The 26,947-nt window shown below is 39.6% G+C and overlaps 1 protein-coding gene across 2 annotated transcripts; it reads right to left on the reverse strand.

Moving 5' to 3' along the window:
- Window positions 1-2,831: 2,831 nt before the first annotated feature.
- On the reverse strand, window positions 2,832-26,523 carry CDC37L1 (cell division cycle 37 like 1, HSP90 cochaperone). Of its 2 annotated transcripts, XR_006966066.1 has the most exons (8): window positions 26,265-26,523; window positions 22,100-22,381; window positions 19,124-19,217; window positions 12,801-12,916; window positions 12,319-12,441; window positions 8,207-8,371; window positions 3,986-4,475; window positions 2,832-3,457 (listed from the first exon to the last, which is right to left on the reverse strand). XR_006966066.1 is itself a non-coding variant. In XM_047101369.1 (7 exons), the coding sequence occupies exons 1-7, from the start codon at window positions 26,394-26,396 to the stop codon at window positions 4,374-4,376; spliced, it is 1,014 nt and encodes a 337-aa protein (XP_046957325.1). In that variant the 5' UTR covers window positions 26,397-26,523; the 3' UTR covers window positions 2,832-4,373. The 2 variants fall into 2 exon arrangements, 1 of the variants encoding a protein (XP_046957325.1); XM_047101369.1 differs by having other exon boundaries at window positions 2,832-4,475.
- Between the last annotated feature and the right edge of the window lie 424 nt (window positions 26,524-26,947).

Raw genomic sequence — 26,947 nt, forward strand, 5'->3', positions numbered from 1 at the left:
CGTTTGTAAGTTGTGTCTTCTCATTGACAAAATAAATAGCTTTCTTAACTTTGCAATTCAAGATTTTGATTTTGGAAGTTACTAGTTTAAAATGTTTAAAGCACGGTAAAAGCCAGTATGCTCAGTAGAGTGCATACCTGACTCCTTGTTTTTGTTTTTTTGTAAACTAACGATCACGTTTTCCCATATATGTAGCACTGGGTAAAGTTAAATTGTCATGCCAAATTGTATTTTGGAAGGATTTTACCCGAGGAAATCAATTTGATGATGTTTCATGTTTTACCAAAAGACTCTTAAGTGTTTGAATAGTAAACAGCAGGAAGAACCATGCTGTTTTAAGAAACCAAGTGAACGATCCAATAATTTTATCATTTTCATACTCAGAAAAAAAGTTCAAATCTAATTCTTCAAGGCGTATGAGAATGGTTTTGACTTCACTATTACATGCTAAGCAATTCATAATCAACATTTTATTCATGTTTGTAACCGCCCCCCCAACCCCCCGCCACCCCGCCATCAGCTTAAGCAAGCAAGCAAATACCTCTTCGAGGAGTCTGCTTTTCGGAGACCTGTGACGTGGCAACAAATGTCCACTATGGAAATCAACGCAAAGGATTTTCAGGGTTTTAAAATGCGTATCACATAGATGCAAAACCGAAATGAACAGCCTTAAGCTTAAATTTGACAAGTGCATCTCTGTCCGGAATCAATTTAAGAATTGAAATACTGGGGCGCCTGGGTGGCGCAGTCGGTTAAGCGTCCGACTTCAGCCAGGTCACGATCTCGAGGTCCGGGAGTCCGAGCCCCGCGTCGGGCTCTGGGCTGATGGCTCAGAGCCTGGAGCCTGTTTCCGATTCTGTGTCTCCCTCTCTCTCTGCCCTTCCCCCGTTCATGCTCTGTCTCTCTCTGTCCCAAAAATAAATAAACGTTGGAAAAAAAAAAAAAAAAGAATTGAAATACTTGACTAATTTTTGAGAATAGTAAACGGACATCTTTATTTTTCTCAAAAAATACCCCAAGGTTAACTTCAGGATCACTTTGTCTCAATCTACAGTTTTTTCATCCTGTAAAAAAAATCCACTTATTAAACCAGATTCATGTTCTTTGGTCAGCCCGTTATTCTTTTTTTTTTTTAAGTCTATTTATTTTGAAAGAGAGAAAGAGAATCCCTGCAGGCTCTGCACCATCAGCGCAGACTGATGTGGGGCTTGAACCCAGGAAACGTGACATCATACCTGAGCAGAAATCAAGAGTCAGATGCTTAACCTACTGAGCCACCCAGGCACCCCATGTGAATTCACTTTTAATGTTTATTTATTTTTGGGAGACAGAGCGTGAGCAGGAAAGGGGCAGAGAGAGAGGGAGACACAGAGTCCGAAGCAGGCTCCAGGCTCTGGGCTGTCAGCACAGAGCCCGATGCGGGGCTTGAACTCACAAACTGTAAGATCCTGACCTGAGCCGAAGTCGGATGCTTAACCGACCGAGCCACCCAGGCGCCACGTCATGTTAATTCACTTTTAAAGGGGGAACAGGACTGTTAAAGAACATTCAGTTTTCCTAAAGGTAAGTTATCGGACACTGTGAGCATATTACACAAAATTTGAAAGAGCCCACTAATGGTGTAACTGGATGAGAATGTTACCCCTCTCTATCTCGTAGAGAATAATTTTAAATTCGTATTCTCTCCACTACCATAGATAAAATGACACGGAGTTAGCAGGCAGTAAATGGAGTGGTAGCAACTTTTGTTAGAAGCTTACTTTTACCAAATGAAACAAAAGTCTTTGATGGATCCTTTCAGTCATCTGTTGGGACATTTCATCTGTCTGGACAGCCCACCAAGGTTCATTTTGAAATGTGAATTATCCCCTTGCTTAGTACACTCATTATTTCTTAAGAAACAGAGAAGAGGAGGGGCGCCTGGGTGGCGCAGTCGGTTAAGCGTCCGACTTCAGCCAGGTCACGATCTCGCGGTCCGTGAGTCCGAGCCCCGCGTCGGGCTCTGGGCTGATGGCTCAGAGCCTGGAGCCTGTTTCCCATTCTGTGTCTCCCTCTCTCTCTGCCCCTCCCCCGTTCATGCTCTGTCTCTCTCTGTCCCAAAAATAAATAAACATTCAAACTGGTTTCCCTTCTTATTTAAAAAAAAAAAAAAAAAAAGAAACAGAGAAGAGGACATTTTTCTTAAAAGTAGTTTGTGGTACTAAAGCAAAATAAAAATAAAAAGTGTCAATCTGTGCTCAGTACTAACCTCAGTACTAACGTACTACTAAATATGTGAAAGTTAAAGTCTTTAAGTGCAAATTATGGCACTCCTCAGTGGTTCCCAGAATAAACCCAGTCACACTTACATACAAAACCCAGAACACTTCCCTTGGAATGTAAAAAAAAAAAAAAAAAATTATACACACACACACACACACACACACATATATACACACCTGCAAGTTACACCTTAAATAGTTCTTCCAGAATTCCTGTTTCAGAGAACAAAACCGAACCCTTCAGGATTAGCTTATTCAGTGTGCTGATCACTTCTCTCCTACCGGTAGTCAGTCCTTAATACCTTTAACTTAAAGGCGGCAAATGAAATCCAAAACAATCTGGGTGCTTCCAGGCAAATCCTGGGGAAAAGTGGAGTTGAGGAATGGAAAGTAACGGCTCAAGAAACATAGTGAAATCAGGGATTTCGCTCCTGTGTCTATTCTCTATTTGACAGGAAGGGAAAACAAGAGCCTGCTCCAGAACAGAAAAAAAGAAAAAACTTCTATAACTAGGTCATTAGTTAAAAAAAAAAAAAAAAAAAAAATTACAGGCTGATGAATATTACCATATAAATTAGTCAAACATTTTATTATAGCGTATATATTTATATCAAAAGCACAAAGTTTTATTCTGAAAACCAGGAAGATTGTGATGTTCCAGAAGTGTGAGTCAGTAATTGCAGTCCATTTCTACTGGTGCCACATGCCTTATCACCTCAGCCAAACCAAGGTGCAAACGAGGCTACGGTCACAGGTCTGATCACCGTACGGGTCCCTTAGCATTAGCGGTTTCTCAAACTGAGACACGGACTCCCAATCCCAGTCAGCCGTCTTCCAGATGTGTGCTGCTGCTCTCAGTGGGACTCAGCCACAGACCACACTCAATACACACCGAAGCCCACATTCCCCTAAGTCCGAAGATTCATCCTCAATAACAAGGACAGCACAAGTAGCACTGTCATCTACTTCCAAATAAAACGAGTCATCACACACCCTGGCACATCTGAAGTGAATTATATAGGAAGTAGTAAAGCTCAGAAGCATTCTGTGGTAACTGACCTAAGGACAGCGAGGACAAATGTGGTAAAAGCCATCATTACCGACAAGGATCACCAAATTCTTAGAAGTAAGTAGTTGGGCAGCTCGAGGCAGTGAGGTCTTCAAGAGTTCTCCTGCCTTTTAAAAAAGTCCTTGGGCTACATAAAGAATGAAACAAACAACCATGATTTTAAAAGTCAGAATATTCTTCCTGTTTGTTCTTATAGGCCATTAGTATTCTTTTAAAACTTGCTCCCTGAGAGATCCCAAACTATGTCAAGAAATTAAGAGTGAGCTTGAAGTTATCTTATTAAAAAAAAAAAATCTAGGTTAGCTTTATCACTTTTTATATTACTATAACCCTTAATATTAAAAAGTCAACAGGATAAAATTAACTTCTAAGTAATACAGTCTTGAGAATACATAGGGGGTAAAGTCAGTATCTATATAAAAATGGTATTATACTCAAAGATTTAACTGATGGTGTCGAAAATACAAATGTAGTATTATTTTAAAGGGAAAGACTTTGTTTTAATGTTTACCACCCAGCTTATTTAGTAAAGTAGATTATCCACTACTGATTTATTGCTTTTAATATGATGAAACACCAGATTTGACAGCTAAATTAGCAGGATACAAGTACATTTTATCTTTAATTATTTTTGTAGCGTAGGACATGTACATACCCATATAAAAAGAGACTGTAGCAGATGCCTCCTAGAATCAACCGGTTCTTGTAAACATTGCATTTGTGCAGATTTTCCTACTTTGATTCCAAAACTGAGTACAATAAGATTAAAGGCAAATTTAGTAGCCAAAGAAAACCAAAAAAACCCAAAGTCCAGTTTGACGTCCCACAACATATGGTATCACTCTCCTCTCTTCAGAAAAAAAAAAACAAAAAACCTAGCAGCACATAAAAAAAATTTTACAAAACGTTTCAGTACTCTTTTTTCCCCTCCCATCAAAACCGAACAAAAATAAAGTGCAGCACCCATAAAAGTGTCAAGAAAATAGCCAAGTTCTTCCTTTCTTGTAACAAAATAGCACTTGGCCTCAGCAGTCTTAACCAAATCATACAGTGTCCATCATTTTGGATTCATCATCTTCTTTATGTACCACTGAGTTTAAACTGCAAAGAGCTGTATTGACAGAATACTGAAGATAATCTGGATTCTGGAAAACATAAATAGAGGGAAGAAACAATGGATGATAACCAGTTTTATGCCAGCATATACAACTACATGTTCAGTTTCACACTATTTCTCTGCGATGTATGTGGGAAAGAAAATGGACTCAGAGGTCAAACTTGGGTTGAAACCCAAGATGATGAAAAAAATAGACAGGACCATCCAAAGAGGATGTGGCAAAGACAGATGATATACGTAAAAAACAGAAATGTAATAAACACTAACTTTTTTTCCCTTTTAACAAAACGGTGCAAGTTAAATTATTTAGTCATAGAAGGGTACATCTTTCACGTAACTATGTGTACAAAGCTATTGATAATTTAAAAAAGATATGACTTTAAGTCAGCAATGTGTTTTAAAGATTACTATCTAATTACCACAGTAAATATTAAAAATGCAAAACACTTGAATAAGGAAAAAAATACAATTACTGAGTAAAAATTAGTTACCTTCAGAGTGTATTTTGGTTTTTCAAAGATTAAAAACAAACTCAAATGAGAAATTATTAATCTTTTGAGAGGTACTTAGATCCATGTATTAAAAATTGAGAATAAAAGAACATGTTAATTTCAATTTTTGTAGTTCCTAAATATTCTATCTGTTCGTTTCTAAAGCTAAGAAGAAAACCTTATTTAATAAATGCAAAAACAAAACCATTATTTGTTAAAGCACCATGACTAGGGACATAAGCCCTTAAAGACCCAGGACTTTAGGAAATTCTTCCCTAAGAATTCAATTTGGTCTATTCGGTTGTTCTGAATATCTGCCAGCTACTCAGTGTTTTACTACTGTTACACCCAGTTTCATCTGTTTATTTAATGAACACCAATGAGGAAAACAGCCCAAAGAGAAGACAGATGCCGTAAACTTTCCCATCTCATAAGGAGGCGGGGTTTTCAGAAGATCCTCTTAGTAAAGTAAGTATGTGTAATTCCATTATTTGTAAAAGTCAAAAAGCTAGCCAGAAGTTGGATTATTCCCAATCAAGTCTTGATGAAGGCAATGGCACGAACAACTGAGTGAGGTCTGGAACACTTACGTGATGTTAGACCTCAGTTCGAGTCCTGCCATCACCACCTAATGCATTGTAATCCTGGAAGAGAAAACTTAGCACACCGTAGTAGATTAAAAAGCTGGTCTACAGGAAAAACCTAGGGTAACTGTCACGACACCTCTAAGAGGCCTTGATTAATTCTCTCAAAACTAAGGATGAGGGGATTTGGCTTATTTGACAAGATTGTTGTCAACTGAAAAAAAAAAAAAATGAAAAGCTAAAGTGTTACCCAAATTTAAGTTTTATAAAAAATTATTAAACCCTCATTACATCATCCCATTCTCCAAAGAAACAGAGCTAAGACCTTTACTGACAACACAAGCCCAATTCCAAAGGCCCTCAGAACGGAGCTTACAATTACTCTACCAAGACTGGACAGGAGAGGACCTCCAGAACTCAATATCCATCTCCCCAGGAACTGTAAAATCTACGGAGAGACTTAAAAACAAAAAGCAATGAACACACCTAACCTAATCCAAACTTAAACTGAACTGATTACCCCAGATTCTCATCTAGTAGCATTCCCAACACATTTCTCGTCCCAGTGACCGGTTCCTCCCAAGGGGACATGACTGCGTATTTCGTCCTGTTCCTCGCGTGCGATTCGACAACCGTCTGCAGTGCAGGTGAGCGAGCAGTGCAGGGGACGGAGATCCGGGACCGGAGTGATCAGCCGCATCAACTCCTGGACTGACTTGAGGCCGACTGCCTAACCTCCGTGAGCTTCGGTTCACTCATCCATAAAAATGAATGAAAATGGATCACGGGGTTTTGAGAAGATTAAATGAAACAACATACGAAGGTATTTTGCAATCTACAGACTGATGATAATAAAAATGGGATGTTATCATCATGGTAAGCTTTTCTTCCAAAAGCTTCCCCTCAACCAGTCAAAAGTCCTTCGGTGCATCCAGCTGAAATTTCACACAGCCCTTCCCTCCCTCAGGAGGATTGGCGCAGAATGCTCAACTTTTCCAACCACGAGGAACAGTCTGTTAGCCCAGAGGAATGAAGTCTGAACAACCCCGATAATATCAGCAATTTCAAAGTGTGAAAATTGTACAATCTCAGCCCCGCGCCTCGCAAATGTGACAGCAAGGAACGCCTGGCAGCAGGCCTCAGCTGCTAGCGGTATGTGCAATAAGAACTTAGCTCTCTCAGACCAGAAGCAGCTCTTTGGTAATACAGGCCAGTTCTCTTTGAACGTAGATCTTTTCCCTCTTATGTTCAGAATCAATGACGTCCCTCCAAGTCTCTTTTTTCCTTTGTATTCATTATGGGGTATCTTCATTTTAGGAGACTTATATATTGTATATATTGGATGTGACGGTGTCTTACAGTCATAAAAGTCCCTCGGAAAGACTAGTTAGATGTGGGCTATTTCTCAAAGAAGAGGAAATCATTACCATATTTAAAGACATTAAGAGATACTCTGCAGGACAAATCAAGGGGGAATATTGCTTATCTCTCTAAGAGGTAACATTACTAATTATGTAAAAATCAAGATCTTCATTATTTCTATCCTTGAGAATTAATATTTCTGGCTGAGTTGAATATTATCAACTCTTGTCCTTAAATTGTCACTTTTGCCTACAATTTATGTAACAGAAATGGTGAAATTATAGTCATAGGTATAGGTACTGAAAATCTCAATTCCTACTGCTTTATGAGATTTAAAACTACAGGGCTCTCCTCCCATTGTCTTCTGAATGAGAATTCCCTTTTCACTATGTAGTCAACAGACTAACCTGACTAAAGTTGGTCGTAGAATCTTGGGGTCTGGAAATGAGAGATGACTGAGCTCAATTACAATGCCACTACAATTAGCACAGGCAGCAATTTTGTTGTGGTAACAGTATCAGACCAGGGGCCTAACCTCTCCTTCTGACATAAGCGACGCAGCTTTACCTTGATCTTGTTGCAGAGGCTCAGACAGTTGATGCCTATTACTAGAAAGAGCAGCTTAGCATAAGGTGCACTGACATACTAAGCATGCTACCTCTGCTAAGCAACGCCAGCATTTAGTAAGACAATATTAAATAAACTCATGGAACAAATCACCTTGGTTGCCACTGAGATGTATGCTCTGAAGCCAACTCATCCTAAGAAATTCTTCACAGTATAGTTCTACTGAGAATGAGGGGCTACTCAGGAGCCACGCTGAGAAGTTTAGGATTGAGATGATCCATAGGTAACACCTGCCCTTAAGGATGCTTAGGTACAAGGGGCCTGGGTGGCTCAGTCGGTTAAAGCGTCTGACACTCGATTTTGGCTCGAGTCATGATCTCGAAGGTTATGAGATCGAGCCCTAGTGTTGGGCTCTGTGCTGACAGCACGGAGCCTCCTTGGGATATTCTCTCTCTCTCTCTCTTCCCCCCTCCCCTGCTCGCGCACACATGCTCTCTCAATATCAATAAACATTAGAAAAAAAATGCTTAGGTACAACTCTTCTATATTTGAAGGAGTGGAATTTGGTGTCTAAATCCCCAAGGGAGGGAAGACATTTATTTAGTGACCAAACATGGCATGAGATGAAAGAGTTATCTTTTGAGGCGAAAATATTTAAAATGACCTCACATACATTACATGTAAGAAGAATAGTCCAAAAGAACAAAAATTGTGTGAACTAATAAGTTCATAAAGTATTTGCTTTTCCAACTTACTTGTGATAAGGATTCTAACGAACCTATAGATCCAACACCAGAATGGGGAACATGATTCTGAACTGTCATAGGTTGAAAACTTGGTGATTGAGAATAAAGTCTGACTCTTGACTTGAAAGCTTCAAGTTCATTTTTGAATGCTTCGAAATAACCTTCTTCCTCTGCCTAGAAAACACAAAAGAACCAAAGACTGTTTTTTAAGACTTCGAGACCACACAGTAAATTCTAACAAACATATATTAGATCTGAAGTGAAGGAAGTAAAGATAAGGTGAATAGTTTAAATGTATGTAGAAAACACCAAGATCCTTGGGGCGCCTGGGTGGCGCAGTCGGTTAAGCGTCCGACTTCAGCCAGGTCACGATCTTGCGGTCCGGGAGTTCGAGCCCCGCGTCGGGCTCTGGGCTGATGGCTCAGAGCCTGGAGCCTGTTTCCGACTCTGTGACTCCCTCTCTCTCTGCCCCTCCCCCGTTCATGCTCTGTCTCTCTCTGTCCCAAAAATAAATAAACGTTGAAAAAAAAAAAAATTAAAAAAAAAAAAAAAAAGAAAACACCAAGATCCTTGTCAGATTTGTGAAAACTACCAGTTTCACAGGAATACGAAGAATTGGCTTCGTCCATTTTCTCTGCTCCAGCAAAATAAACAGCGCGCGCACACACACGCACGCACGCACACAAATATAACAAAAGAAAGTAGGTATTCTCCATATTTCTAGATTCTTGACAGGATCCAAAGTAAGTCTCATTTAACCTGTCATATTCATTCTATCCCTTCCCATTGCCAAGCAACAACCAAGGGCTTTTCTTAAAACATTCTAATTCTCCATCGATTACCTGTTTATAATAATTCTCCAACTCTATACTCCCTATTTGTAAAACCATGAAAACTAAATAAAATTCAATATTCACCTCCATTATGGAAGCATCTTAGTGTTTTAGTGAAGCAAATACCTTTTCAACATTATGGAGAGAAGAAAGTATGAATAGTATGCTGCAGGAGGGGAACTCCCTCCAATGACGTATGTAATACAAGCAAGATTCTTGATGGAAAACACCCAACTGGCAGTCGCCTCCACTTAAGTCTCCCCTGCAGGTAAAGAATGACATGGCACATACCCTACACTAACAGGACCTTAGGCTTTAAGTTCAATGATGGAAGAGATTTTGTCACAATCTCATTCCATGATCTCACTGGGCCCATTTGTGTGGAATGCTGTGTTTCCTTTAATGTAGTCTAGGTCTTGTGGATTAGTTATTAACATTATATCCACACACATCATGCAGACAACATTCCGTGCTGCCATTTTATCTTTTTATGAATTCAGCAGCCACGTCTTTAATTGTAGCATTTCACTTTAACCAGTATATGGCACTTGTGTGGACGCCCAGGACGTCAGCCTGCATATCCAGAGGTAACCCTTCTCAAACGGTTATGCAATTACTATTAAAGGAACCAAGCGGCACAAGTGCTGGCGTGCCTAAGGCCTAGGGATTTAGGTCTGGAGAGACTGGACTGACTCTTGCCGGAAGTAACCCACGGGTCACTTGCTTCGTTTCTCTATGCTACTTTCCTAACTTGTAAAATAGAAAATAATAAACCTTATAAAATCTTATGAGGATTTAACGAGCTAATCCATGTAAAGTTATTAGAACAATACCTGGCACAAGGTAAGCACTCTATGAAAGTTAGTTATTCCTGAACTTAAAAAAAAATTATGAAGAACATAATGTTTACGATTAAAGACTTTTCAGTTCTACTTTGACAAAGTAAATTTCAAAGGATAGACACAGTTTGGCTATGTTCCATTATTCTATTAAGCACTAGTCCAAACATAACCAATAATGTAAGGCAAAGAAGAAAGTATGGCTTTTATTATACTTATGTGTCAAGTGAAATTTAGAACAGTCATCATAAGCATAACTAAAATACCAACTCCATCATTACTCATTAAAACTCTACTGTTTTGGGGAAGTTTCCTACTTAGGCTGCACTTTAGAAGAGTTTACAACATTTAAGGTAGAGCTACTATCACTCTGATATGTTAAAGTTCAATACATTTAATACATTTTTCCCCTGTTTATAAAAGAAAGTATTTTCACTCTAGTATATAAAAAAGAAAATGGAAATCACTTATAATTCTCCCATCCAGATATTATCAAAGTTAAGTTTTTGGTGTATTTCCTTCTAACATCTAATTGTGTATGCTGAAATGTATCAAGTCACTCCTTTGCCTCTTTGGTTTTACTGCTTACACATGTATCCTTCAACAGCATATTGTTCAGTTCTGCTTGTTTTGAAACTTCATAAAAAATATAGGATACTCTTTGCTTTTCATCCACAGTGACGCTGGTTACTATTTTACCAAATGAACATCCCACAGTTTATTCCTTCTACTGTCAGGAGACACCTGGGTTGCTCTCAGGCTTTTGCGATTATGAACAATTCCCCTCTGAGCATTATGTATCTGCACATGTAGCCTTGCTTCTCAAGGGCAGCAGTTCTCAAACTTTATGCTCTCAGGACCCCCACTCCCTTTACACTGTTGAAAATGATTGAGGAACCTGAAGAGCTCCTGTTTATGTCGGCCATTATTTGTCAATGTTCACTGTGTTAGAAACTAAAACCCAGGCATTTAAAAATTATCTAAAATATAACAAATTCATTACATGTAAACATTTATAACACTTTTATAAAAAAAAAAAAAACCACCCCTATTTCTGAAACAAAAATATTTACTGACAAGTCTGGCTTAACAGAAGATAGCTGGATTCCCACACCTGCTTCTGTATCAAATAACATTTTAGTGTCACTATGAGAACAGTTTTGACTCTAGGCCTCCCAAAACCAGGTCTTGAAGACTGTTGGGAGTCCCTGGACCACATGCTGAGAAACCTGTTCTCTAGCATATACACCTAGAATTTCTGGGTTTTAGCACTTGTTCAACTCTACTAGGAAGTTTTCCAAAGTGTTTGCACCAATTTATACCTCTACAAGAGTGAATGTGAATTCTTAACTGTTCTTCTCGTACAACTTTTCAATCATTAAGTGTGAAATGGATTTAATCTTTCAAGATTTGTCTATTTTTCTTTCATATGGCCAATACATATCACTTCTTTTGATTTACAGCAAAGCATTTCCTCACATCATTAAAAATTCTTAAATTTTAGGGGCGCCTGGGTGGCGCAGTCGGTTAAGCGTCTGACTTCAGCCAGGTCACGATCTCGCGGTCCGTGAGTTCGAGCCCCGCGTCGGGCTCTGGGCTGATGGCTCAGAGCCTGGAGCCTGTTTCCGATTCTGTGTCTCCCTCTCTCTCTGCCCCTCCCCCGTTCATGCTCTGTCTCTCTCTGTCCCAAAAATAAATAAACGTTGAAAAAAAAAAAAATTTTTAAAAAAAATTCTTAAATTTTAATGTCTGCATAATATTTTATGTACCACAGATTGTTTTTATCCATTCCTCTAGTTGTTGAATTTTTAGGTTGTTTCTTGTTTTTTTCCATTACAAAAGTCATTTCTCTTTAACTGTGAGTTCTTTTATTTTATTTTTGTTAAACTGTGAGCTCTATACATAGAGGATTACCGTACCTACACTATAGTCGCATCATCTTAAGCTGCAGTCCTTGCATTCGTAGGCAGTCAATACCTACTGGCCTCTTATAGAGCTCCCTTAAGTCTAAATTAGCATGAGATCAGCAATGTAATTTTTTCCCCCCGGTATAAAATCTATAGGGTTTAGCCTGTGGCATTCTGGTTGGGTGGCTTCCTTTAATGTATATGGACCAAAGAGGTCTCAGCTAAGGCTTAATCTTCCCATTCATTTATTTTTAATATTTGTTTTGGAGGGAGGGAGGGAGGGAGAGAGGGGGAGAGGGAGGGAGGGAGGGAGGGAGAGAGAGAGAGAGAGCGCGCGCGCACGCTGAGGAGGGGCAGAGAAAGAGGGAGACAGAATCCAAAGCAGGCTTCAGGCTCTGAGCTGTCAGCACAGAGCCCGACGCGGGGCTCCAACTCACACACCGTGAGATCATGACCTGAGCTGAAGTCGGATGCTCAACTGAATGAGCCACCCAGGCGCACCCCTTAATCTTCCCATTTAAAAATATTAAATAGCTACTTACTTTGGCTTTCTGGAAAAATAAACGAAAACACCCTCTTGGATCCACATTACAGTTTTTGGCCATTTCCATAATAAACTGCATCACAACAGCTTGATGTGCTATTTGTTCCATTAGAGCCCCTTTCTGAAAACAGACATTAAAATTACCGAGAAATACCTCTGGAAACATATTTGACATTGTGCTTACTATGTGGATTTTAAAACATGATTTTCAAATAGGCTAAAAGAGAAAAAGGTTTAGAGTATACAGGAACAAAGAAATGAGGCAGCAAAAAAAGCCTACTGGCAAAGTTTCCTTATGCTAACTAAAACAACTATAAAAGTTCCCACGGTAAACTCAAGTAGGTCTAAAAACAAAAAATTATAATTCTATTTAATAACCTTCCTGTTTTCATTTAAAGGAAGTAACATAAAAAACAAAAAACCAGAAAAGCATATCAGAATTAAATTAAGGGTCCCAGAAACTCAAGGTTTACACAATACCTGTTCGGCTTCTAGATGAAAACACCATAAAATAAGATATTTAGCAGTTTCTTCACATACAAGGTATGGATGGTCAGACAAAAATCTCTGACTATCATCCCATCGACTCAACATACCTATAAAAAAAAGGATTAAATCACAACTGTCAAATACTCTTATAAACAAAGAAATGGTATTTTAAAATGATTCTCTTTAAAGACAATTCACATTACTACAGCAATAGGTTATGGTAAAAGAGCAAAGAAAGAAGAATAAAACTCTTTTAAAGCAATACCCAATATATTGGAAACAGCTTCCAAAATTCACAGAAAGTTTCATTTCAGATAATTAGGTTAAAATAGGGCGAATGATTTAAAGTAAAAAAAAATCCTGCATCTGAGGAATGCCTGAAATTCCAGGCAAACTGGCTGGTCATCCTAGGCAGAAGTAAGTACAAATGATTTCAAGACACTCAATATTATTTACTCACAGAATACAAATTTTTCTATTAGAAAGATGGAGAAGAAAGCAAAACCTCAAGAAACTATACTTAGCAAAGACGTAATAAAAGTGAAAAACCCCATCATCTCTAATTTATTAAAAAATGTCTAAGCTGATAAAGTCAAATGTTGACAGCAGAGAAAACCAATCAAGTATGATAAAAGTAAATGTACTTTAACCATTTAGTCATGTTTATAACACACAGAAAACCTTTTAGAAATTAGTGAAGCATATTTAAAAGCAGATGCCATTTTGCTTCAAAATATCAAGCTAATCCAAATACTACTTAAGGTGTATCTGTATCTTTATCCACATTAATAAGAAATTTGGCCTAAAAGTCAATACCATCATGGAACCAGCAAAGCGTTCAGCTTTTAACTTTGTCCAGGAAGCTTTACACATGAATAAATTAAGTAGAACAACATTAGCTTTAGACTCTTAAGACTCATCCAAAGAAGTCTGTATGTCACTGAAGCATTCTGGAAATTTTAGAAGGTGGTGTCAATAGTTTGGCAGTGACACCTTTCCTCTAGATACAAATTGAACTTCTATATGTTAAAGTTCCACATTAGAACACAAAGAAGAACAAAACTGAGGACAAATGTCTTTTTGACAAACACACGTTTAGCAACACATGGGAATCAACTGAAAAGAAATGATTACTGTTTCTCATTTAAATAAAGGAGGGAGGAAGCATTTTAGCATTTTCTCGTAAAGAGTTTTATTAAGTATTTTCCCAATGCTTCAGATGGAGTGATTAGGGCATTTTAAATTCTGAGAAACAATGATTTTGAAAGTTACTTAAAACTACTTCTCAAGCTACAGTTAAAGAGTCTAATAACTTCTGAGGGTCAGATCTAAAGAAAGCATAATCCTTATTTCTTATACCTGAAGCCATAAAATAAATCCTATGAAGCAGTTTTGCGTTAGCTTTGTTAGAGTCCTGAAGAGGTATTTCAACTCTATCCACCATCCACACAGAGAGCATTGCTTCTGTTTACTTCTCCATGGCAGCATCATGACTTACTGAGGCACCCAAATCCTATCCATTTTGGTTTCTTTTACAGGAAGGATAATACGAAATGGTTAGTGACATTTATAGGGATCATGAGGGTGTCATCGAATGTTAAAAATTTTAAACTATCCATTTAATACCTAAGACAAAATACTTGACCACAGCTTTTCTTTATCTGAGAAATACCTCTCATCACTTGATTTCAAAAATGCATACCGATTATCATGAAACTGACACATCAGGTTACAAGAGCCCACACACACCTTCGTGGAAAGAGTGTGGAATTTTATGAACAAAATAATTCAAGAAACTCCAAGGCTTTAGCGGAACAACATACCTGAAATCACTGTGACGTTATTTTACAATTTGTAAACAAACTATGAGTAGCACAATCTCTCGTGGTGACTAAAACAAGCAGACTCGAGAAACAAACGGCCTAGGTCCGAATACTGGCCTTACCATCTCCTATGCCTTGGCTAGCTCTATGCCTCCTTTTCCTCTTCTGTAACATAGGGCTAAAAATAGTATCTCATTCAGAGGGTTTCTGTTGAGAATTAAATGAGTTAATACACATGAAGCATTGGGGACAGTGCCTGACAAGAGGGTACATACTAGGCAGTATCAACACAAAAGGGAACAATTCACTCTTTCAGCGAATGTTAGACACTTTGGAGAAGACTAATATAGTCATTTCAACCGGCCGGCCAATCTCCGAATGCTCGAAAAACCTTATCTTGATGAATTAGGATGCTTTAGTTGTGTGCTTCCACGTATGTATTTTCCTGAACGTCTAAATCCCAATCCATCCATCAGCTCTCGATATTCCACCGCATTCCGAAAATGGTTGCCCAAGACACACGACCTTACTGATTTCCCTTTCCTCGTGGCATTATATTTACAGAATAACAGATTTGAATCCTTCAAATTACACTAACGATTTTCCTATCTCTAGCTGCGGAAAACATCCCAACAAGGTTGAGAATTTCTCAATGGAAGTTAAGTAACCCTTTTCTGTATTTCCCGAGTCCCAGATCACCTACATTTCCAGTCACCTGCCACCAGACAACTATTCTACCTACACGTTTGCACGTAAACTCCTCTTATTTGAAGCCAAACCCATTTTTCTCTCCCTGCCATCTGCAGTGCTTCACAGGCTCCATGTCGCCCACTCAAGAATTCTAGAAATTCCTCTAGACATTTCCATTCCTCCCACATCAAACTGATCACCAAGTCTTGTGGTGATACTATTATAAGCTGTTAATATGGTGAATCATGTTAATAAATTTTCCAATGTTAAGCCATCCTTGAATTCTTAGGATAAACCCTTTAAAAATACTTCTTTTTCATGTTATAAAAATGATGTATATTCATTGTGAAGAATTTGAAAAATCCAGAAAATCATCTGCAATCCTACTACAAGAGATGATTAATGTTAATGTTAACACTTTAATGTATTTCTTTCTGGAATTTTTTTTTCAGTAGGCTCCACGCCCAGCGTGCAGGGCCTGAACTCATGACCCTGACATCAATACCCGAACTGAGATCAAGAGTCAGACACCTAACTGACTGAGCCACCCAGGGGCCCCAGGGCTTTATTTTTAATTACTTAAATAAAATTAGGTGCCTGGGTGGCTCAGTTGGTTAAATGTCTAACTTTGGCTCAGGTCATGATCCCACGGTTCGTGGGTTTGAGCCCCACAGTAGACTCTGTGCTGACAGCTCATTCTGTCTCCCTCTCTTGCTGTCCCTCCCCCCTCCCCTGCTCCTGGGCTCGCTCTCTCTAAAATAAACACTGAAAAAATTTAAAAAAAAATTAGAATCATATCATGCATATTCGTTTTCTATTCATTTCACTCCACATTCTATTCAGGAGTTTTTATACTAAATGTTTTTCAACAAACAGGGTATCAATGTGGTTTTGAAAAGCAATGTGTAAGCGCTTACATTGAGGAAATGGAATATCTACCTTCAATACAAATGAGAAAAATCCCATCAGAGTATTTACGCAAACATTTACATCTTTCAGTAAAAATTCCAGTGACGACATCCCACATAGATTCAAAGATGTTAAATCACAGCTAACTTTGGCTGGAAGTGAAAAGCTGATGTACCATGAAAAACCGTGTTAGATCATCAAAAAGCAGCTCTGATGATCACAAAGAAAGTGAGGTCAGAGATGCACAGGACTTGGAATAAAACTTCTGGGAAACTGAAAAGAAAACAGACTTTGCTGCTAAACTGGTATATTTATAAACCATGAGTTAACTAAATTAATAAATTAAATTCAACTGTAGGGAGGGAAATCCAAGATTTCATTGCTTCAAAATACTCCACGATATGGTTGTACCATTTATCATTAGATGGTAAAGTCACATAAGTAAGATGGTCAACAAACAGCACAACGGAAATGTTAATGTCAGGCACACATGAAACCGCAGAGAAGTACCGGTGTCAGGTCACCGGAGCCCGTCACAGCTCTCTGTGTCTCAGGCTCGTGCCTTCCAAGAGTTGGGAATGCAAGCCAAGTTTGGAAAGCCTCTGCTGGAAACTTTAATTACAGCTGCTATTCCAGATGTGATACACTTTGAAGAAGTGTATCAATGTAGTCATAATCCTGACAGATGCTTTCTTCACTCTCCACCATAATAAGCACAGAACACCAGAAACATTTGCTTGCACCCAGCAGGAACAGCATTACACTTTCACTGAGCTGCCTAAGGTCTCTGGCTGCTCTGTGCCACAATTCAGTCCACAGGCACTTCCATCATCCCACCATACCGCATGCCTGCAAGCTGGTCCACGTCATGCTGACAGAACTTGGTGAGCAGGAAATGGCAGGTATCCCAGATGTCTTGGTAAGATATATGCAGGCCAGAAAGTAGGAAAAAAACACGTGGAAAATTTGGGAGCCTACTACCTTAGTAACATTTCTAGGGATCCAAGGAACTGTGGCAAGTAGGACATCTCCTCCAAAGGAAAAAGGCAGCGCACATTTCCATCAAAAAACAGGCACAGTGTGAATCTGGGAGTGGCTATGAGGTCTGGTTGACTTTGAAGACAATAAGGCTCTGATTAGTCTTAGGGGATGAGACAATGGAAGCCCCAACACGCAATGGCAAAACCTCTCCTTATTAGTCCTCTACGTATGGAGGTCAAGTCAGCTTTTTTCCTCAGCCATCTCCCTGTTTGCGTAATATTGTATAAATTCAGGACTCTCAGTGGCAGACTTGAGATTATGCAGAGATTCAATGGCATGGGATCTCCCCATTAAGGATATTCCAGGATAGCCTCTCAATACCTAATTTGCCAGTAGCAGAAACCAGTGCATGGTGGTGCCATGCTTCCACCACTAATATGTCTGTGGTCCTACTAAATGAGTTATTGCCCACTTCACATTATTTCTTGGCCCAGAAATTCATTCTACAACAAAAGACATGAAGACAAGAGGCTCATGAAATTCACTGGTCCTATAAACATCACCACCCAGAAGCAGGTATTATGGAATGGTTAAATGTTTTGCTGAGGACTTAAAAAGTCGTAGTGCCAGATGGGTTACAATACCCTGTGAGGCTGGGTTATTCTCCCACACAGAATTGCTTATTGAAGTGCTCTGTTTGCAGCAAAAATGAGGGGACCATTTTGCACCATTAGGCTTCCCATGGCTCCAAAGCTTACAGAAGGCCATCTGGGTGAGAGCACCTTAAAAGATGCTCTTCTAGTACAGATGCAGTGGGACACACAGCCTAGGAAGCAAGGACTCCAGGTGGGAGTGGCCAATCACACTATCACAACCAAGACTCATTTACAAAATTTTAAAAAGTAAACCCTGTTCACTTCGTCAAGTTCTGTTCTTTACTTAATTCGAATACACAGCCTTTCTTTTTTTAAAACAAAGAGAGCGAGAAAAATGAATCCTTTATGAATGAACTACATAAAAAGGGGAAAAATCCAAAGTAGTAGCAACCGTTTTAACATAACTGAAGGATGAATGAAATTCTAAACACTTAGGGGAAAAAAAAACACCATTGGAAATATATTTCCAAATGTCACTTAATAAGCTTATTAACATACTATAAATGAAAACTATGTTTACTAAATTAACATGTTACTTGGGATCAAAATACAGACCTTGAACCTTAACCACTAACACTTCCCAAAAGCACTCTCTCCCCAACAGCACCACACTGCTTACGCAGCAGCGCAACATGTTATTTCCCAACTCTGCACTCGCTGCTGCTCCCTCATCTACACGGGGACCTCCTCCTATGTGTTCTTCAGTCTAGCTCAGATGTCACCTCCTGTGCGAAGTCTTCACTACATCACCCCAAGCCCGCAGTCTTTCTTCAATAGAGAAAACTCGTTTTCAGTACCCTGTAGATATATTTCTATTACTGTATTTATCCGAATAGCAGCTGAAGGATCTGCGTGACTTATACAGCAACTATTCCAAAACCTGAAAATAATGAATGCTAATCTTATCCCCATAAAATAATCAGATGCCATGGAAGCAAAGAGGGAAAAAGAGAAGAGCAAAGACCAGTTGGGAAACAGAAAGATGCTGTCGAGTAAACAAAGACTAGGTCTTAGAGGGCAGCATTATATAATAGACTGAATTTTGCTTCTCTTCACAAGTTAGTTTGCTGTCAATCTATTTATTATCCAAAAAAAGGGTCTAAAACAAGAGCTGTACAACTGTGCCAGAAGTGGCTACCCAAAAGGAATTTTGTCATTTACCTTCTTTTTGGTACCCATTATAATACAGACACTTTTTGTACACATATTTATGGTATCACTTTATAAAAGAAGGAAAACTAAGCAGCAGACTTACCAAAATGTCTGATTTTTTGTTCATATTTCTGCATAAATGATTTGGATTTATCTTCATCTTCTATTTCTTTTCTTTTATCTTGATTAATAAAACTCTAAGAAAAAAATTCTTTAAGTTAAAATCAGATTTTATATTCTAACTGAATCTTTCTCAGATACTGAATGCCTAGCAATCCTTCCTATAAACACTGTAACAAGATGGTACATTATACTGATATTATATCATTAAATTTATCTGTTAAACTCAATTAAAAAGTTAAAATTTTCTGTACTAGTTTCAACAGTTTTAAAAAGTGATGTATGTGTGAAAATTTTAAACACTTTAGAAATCATACAAATTCCCTATGAAAACACAGAGAGATCCTTTACATGAATTGCATGTAAATTTGCATTATTCATTGCTATTAAATATTTGCAGCTCTAGTCTAATCTTCGGAGTTCTTGCTGGAAATAAACTTAGATTTTCAAAGCATACAGAGAATGAAGTATATCTGATATAACTTCTTGGCTAAGACATACACCTAAAATATAGACCCTTGGTTTTAAACTTTTCTTAGGAAAGGCCAAACAATTTGATTCTGAAATCAAGTGCAAATTCTATTAAGGAAGTGCTTATTTTCAATCAAATAAGTCATAAAGCAGATCAAGATGAAGTTTTTATCTAGCCAGAAAAAGTGGCAGGACAGTTTCTCAGAACATTCTGTGATCACACTTAAACCTTGAGATCATCACTGCCAAAAAAGAAAATTGGAAACCAGCTCTGCCAGTGTATAATCTGAAAGCACACAAATTTACATATTTCAAAATAAAAGCATTTTTTCTTTTACATATCCTGCTATCTAGACCAGCACTGTCCAATAGAAATATAATCCAAGTCACAAATATAAAGTTTTCTATTAGCCACATTAAAAAGCAAAAAGATACAGATGAAATTAGTAACCCATTTATTTAAACCAACATATCCAACATATGATCATTTCAACATGTAAGCAAGACAAAAAAATATTAATGAAATTTTTTACTCTGTTTTGTACTAAGTTATCAGAATCTGGTGTGTATTTTACACTTACAGCACATCTCAATTCGGGCTAGCCACATTTCAAGCGCTCAATAGTACATGTGGCTAGCGGCTATCGAGTTGGACAGCGCAGATCTAGACCAGTCCTCTCAAGTCTCAAGCTCCCAGACAAAATCAATGTACGATTTTGAGCAAATGACTGGAACATAAAGATAATCCTAATTAAAATGTGGTATAAATGTAGGCTATGTTATAACCCAAGTTCAAAAACAAACAACAACAACAACAAAAAAAACAATTAAAAGCAGAGACAAATGAAAATTTTTCTTTGTGACCACTGTGTTAGGAGACATTAACTTTATAAAACAAAGAAACACTGCTTTGACCATTCTCTCTGGAAGAAAAAAATCATTTTAAATAGTTATGGTGTATAAATGCAAACCAGAAATAAAGTAAGTGCTAAGAAGACATACCCCTTGGAACAATATATATAGACCCAGTGAATCATTCAGATAAAGAATGATCTTGGTATGTGTTCAGGAGTAAATAAATATATACTGGCATGAGTACATAAAAAGTCTAGAAAGATACAACTTACTGTTAACAGTGGTTATCTCTGGGAAATGAAACTGGAAGTGAAGGAAGCCTTTCAATTCTATTTTACATACTCGTGTATTGTTTTGTTTTTAATTTTTTTTTTTTTTTTTGAGGGGAGAGTAGTGAGGGAAGGGGGAAGGGAGAAGGGGAGGAAGAGAACGAGACGGAAAGAGAGAGAGAAAGACAGAGACAGAGAGAGAAGCCCAAGCAGGCTCCATGCCCAGCGCAGAGCCCAACGAAGGGCTCCATCTCACAAGCATGAGATCATGACCTGAGCTGAAATCAAGAGTCAGACACTTAACCCACTGAGCCACTCAGGCGCCCTTGTTTCGTCTTTTGTAATAAACATGTTGCGCTCACAATTTTTCTCAACGTAATAAAGCACTGATCGAGCTTGTTGTGTACATTTAACCTGTGTGTATTACTTGCTGCGGCAGAACTAGCGCTGGTCCAAGGGAAGGAAATTAAAAGCGCTTAAGAGGATAGGTTGGGAGTGGATGCTAGGACAGAAACAAAGAGTGTTATAGACTGAGAAGTCTACAGAGTAATGATGGTTAAAGATAAAGTGAACATGGACTTACACAAGAAAGAACAGTCTATCCCTGAAGCTTTGAGTTAAGTTTACAAAGAAAAAGAAGTACTACTTTACACCGTAGTAAAAATGAATTTCATTGCCCATTTCTTCTTCAGACACGACAGTCAAAGAATAAAGCCCACATAATCGAGGGCGAAACAGAACACTACTCTTAATGACTACTAACTTGGCAAAAGTACTGTACTAGTCCTCTCGGTTACGTTGGTAATGCTAAATCTGGATTACTACCCAAGGTTTACTAAATACGCACCAGCAAGTAACAGTGAAACACTCGTTAATAAACTCCGCATCTGCACATCAGCATTACGCAGCGGACAGCAAGCCGACAGAAACAGCAGAGAGCTCTCATAACATCTGAGCTTTACCACATGCCAGGCCCTGTCCCGTGGGCTTTTAAGACATTACCATATTTAGTCTTCATACCCACCCTTTATTGCTGAGGAAACTGAGGCTTAGAGAGGTTAAGTGACTTGCCCAAGGTCACAAGCAGCAGCATGTGACAAAGCTGAGGTCTGAGGCGGTCTGATTCCAGTCAACACTCACATTCGGCGTGCTATGCTTCATGTCCGCGCCACACAGTCACCTTCACGACCACCCCCGTTCGACGCTACGGGGATACAGGTTTCCTGTAGCCAACGCTTTTCATAAACTGTCAAAACCGGACACCATTCACAGCATTCTGCCGCTTTGCTACCAAATGTGCACAACTGGTCTGTACAAACACTCAATTTCTTCTCCTTTCATTATGACCCAATCAGAGGTCGTACCTTATTAAAAACATCCTTGCTAATGGCATCCATGTTCCACAGACACATTCTCTCTCTCTGCACGAGAGCCTCTTCTTTCTGCCTCCACTCTTCTTCGTGTTGCTTCAGCTCCGATACCGCTGTTTGTGCTTTGGCATGTTCCTGATCCAAGGACTCCGAGTTATGCAGGGCTAGGCTACCAAGTTTCTGCTGAGCTTCTGCGAGATTCCATTTGCACGCCACAGAGCTCTTGACAAACTCTTTCTGCTTTTGGCAAGCCAGTTCAATTCCATGACTATACATCTGGAAACAAAACAACATTGTAAGAAACGAAGAAGGCGACAGGTATGTTGGTGCAGCACAATTTTATTTTCTTGCAGTCAAGGATTTCTGTTCAGTCTTTTTTGGCACACAGGTATTCTGCCTTCTGTGTATGCAGTTATACTTTTGTATTATAGGTCTTCGCTTCATCAACTAGAGTCTAATCTAGAATATACCACTTCCTTGACAACCATCAGGCAAAAAGCCTGATAATCAGCACAATGTTCTACACATAGCTGGTGCTCAAGAAACATTTGATTGACAGCTTTGTAGTACTGAAACAGCACAATAATTGGGAGCAAAAGCTTAAATCTAGTTCCTCACCTTACGATATGCTGAAAACCAGATCTTTAGGGTTTTGTTCTCTATCACACAGATAGTCTTTAACTTAATCCTAGTCAAAACAGGCAGAGCTATCAAAAACAAAAACAAAAACAAAAACAAAACAGGTCCACCCTGATGACTGCCTCTGTTCCACTCATAAGCAACAGTAATTAGTCATAATATTTACTGAACCACTACATGTAGGGCACTTTAGTGTTTAATTCCTTATATACCTCAGCTCTATAAAACAAAACTGAAGGTACATTCTTTAAGACTTCTCAGCCAAAACGCAGAACAATTTCAAACTACGTATTCCGAACAATTTTACTTCGATCTGTTCCCTAATCTGCACCACTACTCAAGTCCTTATAATTTCATACCTCAATTATATAAATACAGCCTTTCTCACATGAGGCCATTTCTCCATTCTACCAGACTTGGAATGATCTTGCCAAAAACCAAATCTGATCACTTTCCTCATTCTTAGAGTCCTGGGATAAAGCACAAACTGCAGCATGGCGCAGTCCTTCATGATCTTACTTCCTACTATCTCTCTAGACTCAGTTCCAGTTACTCTCCTCCTCGTTTGCTGCTTCTTTCCACCGCCCACCCCTTTCAGTGTGGCAACCCCTCATCCCCCCAACTCCTATCTCCATTCCAGATTCTGGCATCACTTCCTTACATTTTCTCTAATCCTTCCTTTCCCACCCAAGGTCTGCATACTTCTTACTGGTGTTTTCACACAACATTGTGCTTAATTGTCTACTCAACTATCAGCTTCTCGAGGGGCTAGAATTCCATAAGTCTTAGATGAATAAATGATTCTTCACTTCTTGTAACAGACTAGTGGTGGCAAATATGTTTTGCAAATATTTTTACAAATATTTGAGGCAAATAGCACTCAAGGTCTTTACTTTTGAGCCGAGTCTTAGATTTCTACTGCAGCAAATGTGGATGTTGTTGCTATTCAGGTGTTTTATTTACTCATTTAGTAGGTTTGAAGCCCAGGTATCACAAGGCCCTAACCAACCAAGTAATATATATAGATATACATATTTTGCTATCTGAAAATAGGAGCAAGAATAACTGTAGCCTAGCTATGCTTGAGCAGGAGCCAGGAAAAGGAGAAAAATGAAGCTATAAAATTTATCTTATAAGAGAAGACAAAAGTATACTAAGAAAGGCATATGGACAAATGGAAATGCCCTGCATTTTCAAATTGTGTGGGAGCAAATATTCATGTCTCAAATCAAACACAGAAATCTTATTTCCAAATTCTAAAAATGATTCATGTTTAAATTCTTCTCCACAGACTATACAGAAAACATCTGGCATTTGAGCAAACTATCCAACATGTATTGAGATGATTAAAAAAAAAAAAAAAAACAAAAAAGGTCCTATTTTACCTGTGAACATATTGAGGTTTTAGGGGAACGTTAAACATGACTATATTTTCATGAACATAAATTCAAAAAAGGAACTAGGCTGGCATTAGGTTTACTAACATCACTTTACAATTAAAAATGCTCAAACAGGATCTCTAAATTCCGAATTGCTTTTTACTTTAATTGGATCTCAGAACTGTACATCACATATGACATTAAGATGTCTAGATTCCCCATGTCTGGTAAAATTAAACCAAAGCTGTTTTTTGAAAAGATTATAAAATGCTTATAATTTGAATTTAACATTTTATTCTTTCCAAATATTCCAATCCAAAAACTTAAGTCCTAAAGCCAGCAAGACAACTAAGTAGGTTATAAACACATGGACAAACTTAGCATCAGTTGCTTGGCAAAACGTAACACCAAAGGTAGTTTCAGCCTCGTGGTTTGACATCACAGGATGGGAAGTGCAGCAGGTAGGAAAAAACACTGTAGTAGAAGTCACAAGTGGGTGCCAGTTTTAATTCTGCCACTAACTGGCTACAGAGTCTCAGAGAAATCACGTTTAATGAAGAAGATAAGCCTGTTTACTTAGAAAATACCTCCAGCTAAATAAGCTTATAATTCCAAGTGCCTAAGTAAAGAGTTAATACACAGATATTTTCAAGTTTATCTTTTTAGTAATCTCTACACCCAACATGGGGCTCAAACCCACGACCCAGAGATCAAGAGTCGCATGCTTCTCCGACTGAGCCAGCCAGGCGCCCCTCACAGATATTTTCTAAGTTCAGAGTTTATCTTAGGTTACTTTTGTGATTCAACCACAAGGCGCTGAAATTCTGGAGACCTTTTATTCTCTCCATATGCCTTCAAAATTGACAAGAACAGCTGCTGTTCATTTTTCTCCCTCCATAACACATTCATTATATGCTCACATAACACATTTTGTATATAAAGATGACACTAGCAATCCATAATTAGGGGGTGACTACTAACCTGTCGACTCTCATTCTGTCCTCCTAAAAAATGTCTTGCACTTTCCCAGAGACTGGCTGGCCGAAGTACAGTCTATGGTTATGAAACAGCATTTTTCTCCCTGAAGCCAACTAACCCAGTGTACTGGGCACAGGACCTTACACTTACTAGCAAATGATTTAAATCACTCATCTTTGCTGACAGCAAGATGTGCCTAGAGAAAAGCTGTTAATTCAATTAAGCTCTTAGGGACCCTACTCTGCAAGAAGCCTGGAAAGTAGAGACATCCATAACCGTTTCTCCGGACATATTAGTGTTTAGTCTGTGTTCTTAAAATATTCTTCCAAAACACATCCAGGTTAGGAGAAAAACCGGGATAAGGTGATGAGTATGTAAGCACTCCCTAAGACAGGACTCAGAAAAATCCTAAAGGGTACCTCATTTGGGTAAGTTTCAGAGGAAAGAAGGCTGGATTGAAACCTACAAGTAGCACCGGGAATCTGAGGAAGAACTCCGAAGAAAAGGGCAAACGTGTGCCTATGTGTTTTCACTGGAGACTGATGTGGAGCAAAACTAAAAACCTAACTGGAGGGGAAATGGTCACATTAATGGAACGGATTTACACCACCCTCAAAAGCGAGGTTTTACGGAATTTATTCGGATGTCCAAAGTCAATGAAATTGGATCCTAAATTTGTATAAAGTCAGGAGCTCAGTGAATTATTGAAACACAACCAACCATTCGCTGTTCCTAACTATTAAGTGGGCACAAGTATTAGAGCCTTCAAGAGAATAAAGTGCTCGGGTAAAAACACGCACGAGGAGACAAAGGGTCAACGTTAGAGCGTTAGCCGCCCCAAATCTGGGTGCTGTCGGGGGGGGGGGGAGGGCGGGGAAGGGGGAGGAACATCTTCCCAGGATGGGAAGAAATTAGCCAAGGTGAAAAGGTGTGCGTGGAGGTGGAGATTGGGAATATACGGCCAGCCCTTCTCAGAAGCCCTCAGAAGATGCTACAATAGCCGCGGGATGGCATCAAGCCCCTGACCCCCGGGAGTGAGATGGGGACGCAGAACAGGGTACAGGGAGGGTCGCAGAGGCAGGGCCGCGCTGGTCCCCAGGCCGGCACCTCCCCATCCCGCCCCCCCCCCCCGCCCCCGCGCCCGAACGCGGGACCCCTCTCACCTGGGCGCCGCCGCCCGGCAGCTGCGGGCAGCGGGGAGAACTGGGGGACACGTCCAAGTCACTCTCTTCCTCGGCCTCACCCTCGGCCCGAGGGAGGCTCCAAGGTCCCGGCGGCGGCCACGGCTGCTCCATGTCCGTCTGCCCCCAGCCCTAGAGCCGCCACTGCCAACGGACTTGGCGTGAGCGGAACCTGCTGCGCGGAGCCAGCCGCCCCAGCCTGCCGGGGCCGTTACCCAGAATCCCTCTGCTGGCCGCGACGCCGACGCACACCCCGCGCTGGCCTGGGCCGCGGACGGCGGAAGAAGACGGACGGACTTGGCTACGTCACTTCCTGCTTGGGGGTTGGGGCTGGGAGGGCAGGTTCTGGGCGTGCGTGAAGGGGGTGGGTCAGGGCTTCGTGTCTAAGGTTGCGTTCTCTGAAACCTTTGAGCGATGCCAACATACCCCTAAGGGCGCTGCGGGTGACATAGTGTTTAGTTGTGGCCTAGCGTTCCCTTTGCTCTGCACCGTGGGTCCCGGACGCCGAGAGGTGCCGTGTCCGCTTCGCAAGTTGTTTACAGACGGCCACGCCTACCTCTACGTTGGTCTGCAAAGTAGCAGTTCTGAAGCGAGGGTGGGCGGAAAATAGGGGAGAATTTTGAAAGGCAGAGCCAAGTTTTCCCTCATTTCGAGTTCCAAGCTGC

Source organism: Lynx rufus, unplaced genomic scaffold (assembly GCF_022079265.1).
Source record: "Lynx rufus isolate CCGP_SWC_20201006 ecotype Redwood Valley unplaced genomic scaffold, mLynRuf1.p SCAF_10, whole genome shotgun sequence".
Classification (NCBI taxonomy): Eukaryota; Metazoa; Chordata; class Mammalia; order Carnivora; family Felidae; genus Lynx; species Lynx rufus.

What these genes read in the sequence shown, in the direction of transcription:
- CDC37L1 (XM_047101369.1), bottom strand. Translation starts at nt 26,396, where the DNA reads ATGGAGCAGCCGTGGCCGCCGCCGGGACCTTGGAGCCTCCCTCGGGCC. An exon ending in TGCCGGGCGGCGGCGCCCAG is followed by an intron (nt 22,382 to 26,264) that starts GTGAGAGGGGTC and finishes TTTTGTTTCCAG; the next exon opens with ATGTATAGTCATGGAATTGA. An exon ending in CGTTAGAATCCTTATCACAA is followed by an intron (nt 4,476 to 8,206) that starts GTAAGTTGGAAA and finishes TATGTTTTCCAG; the next exon opens with AATCCAGATTATCTTCAGTA.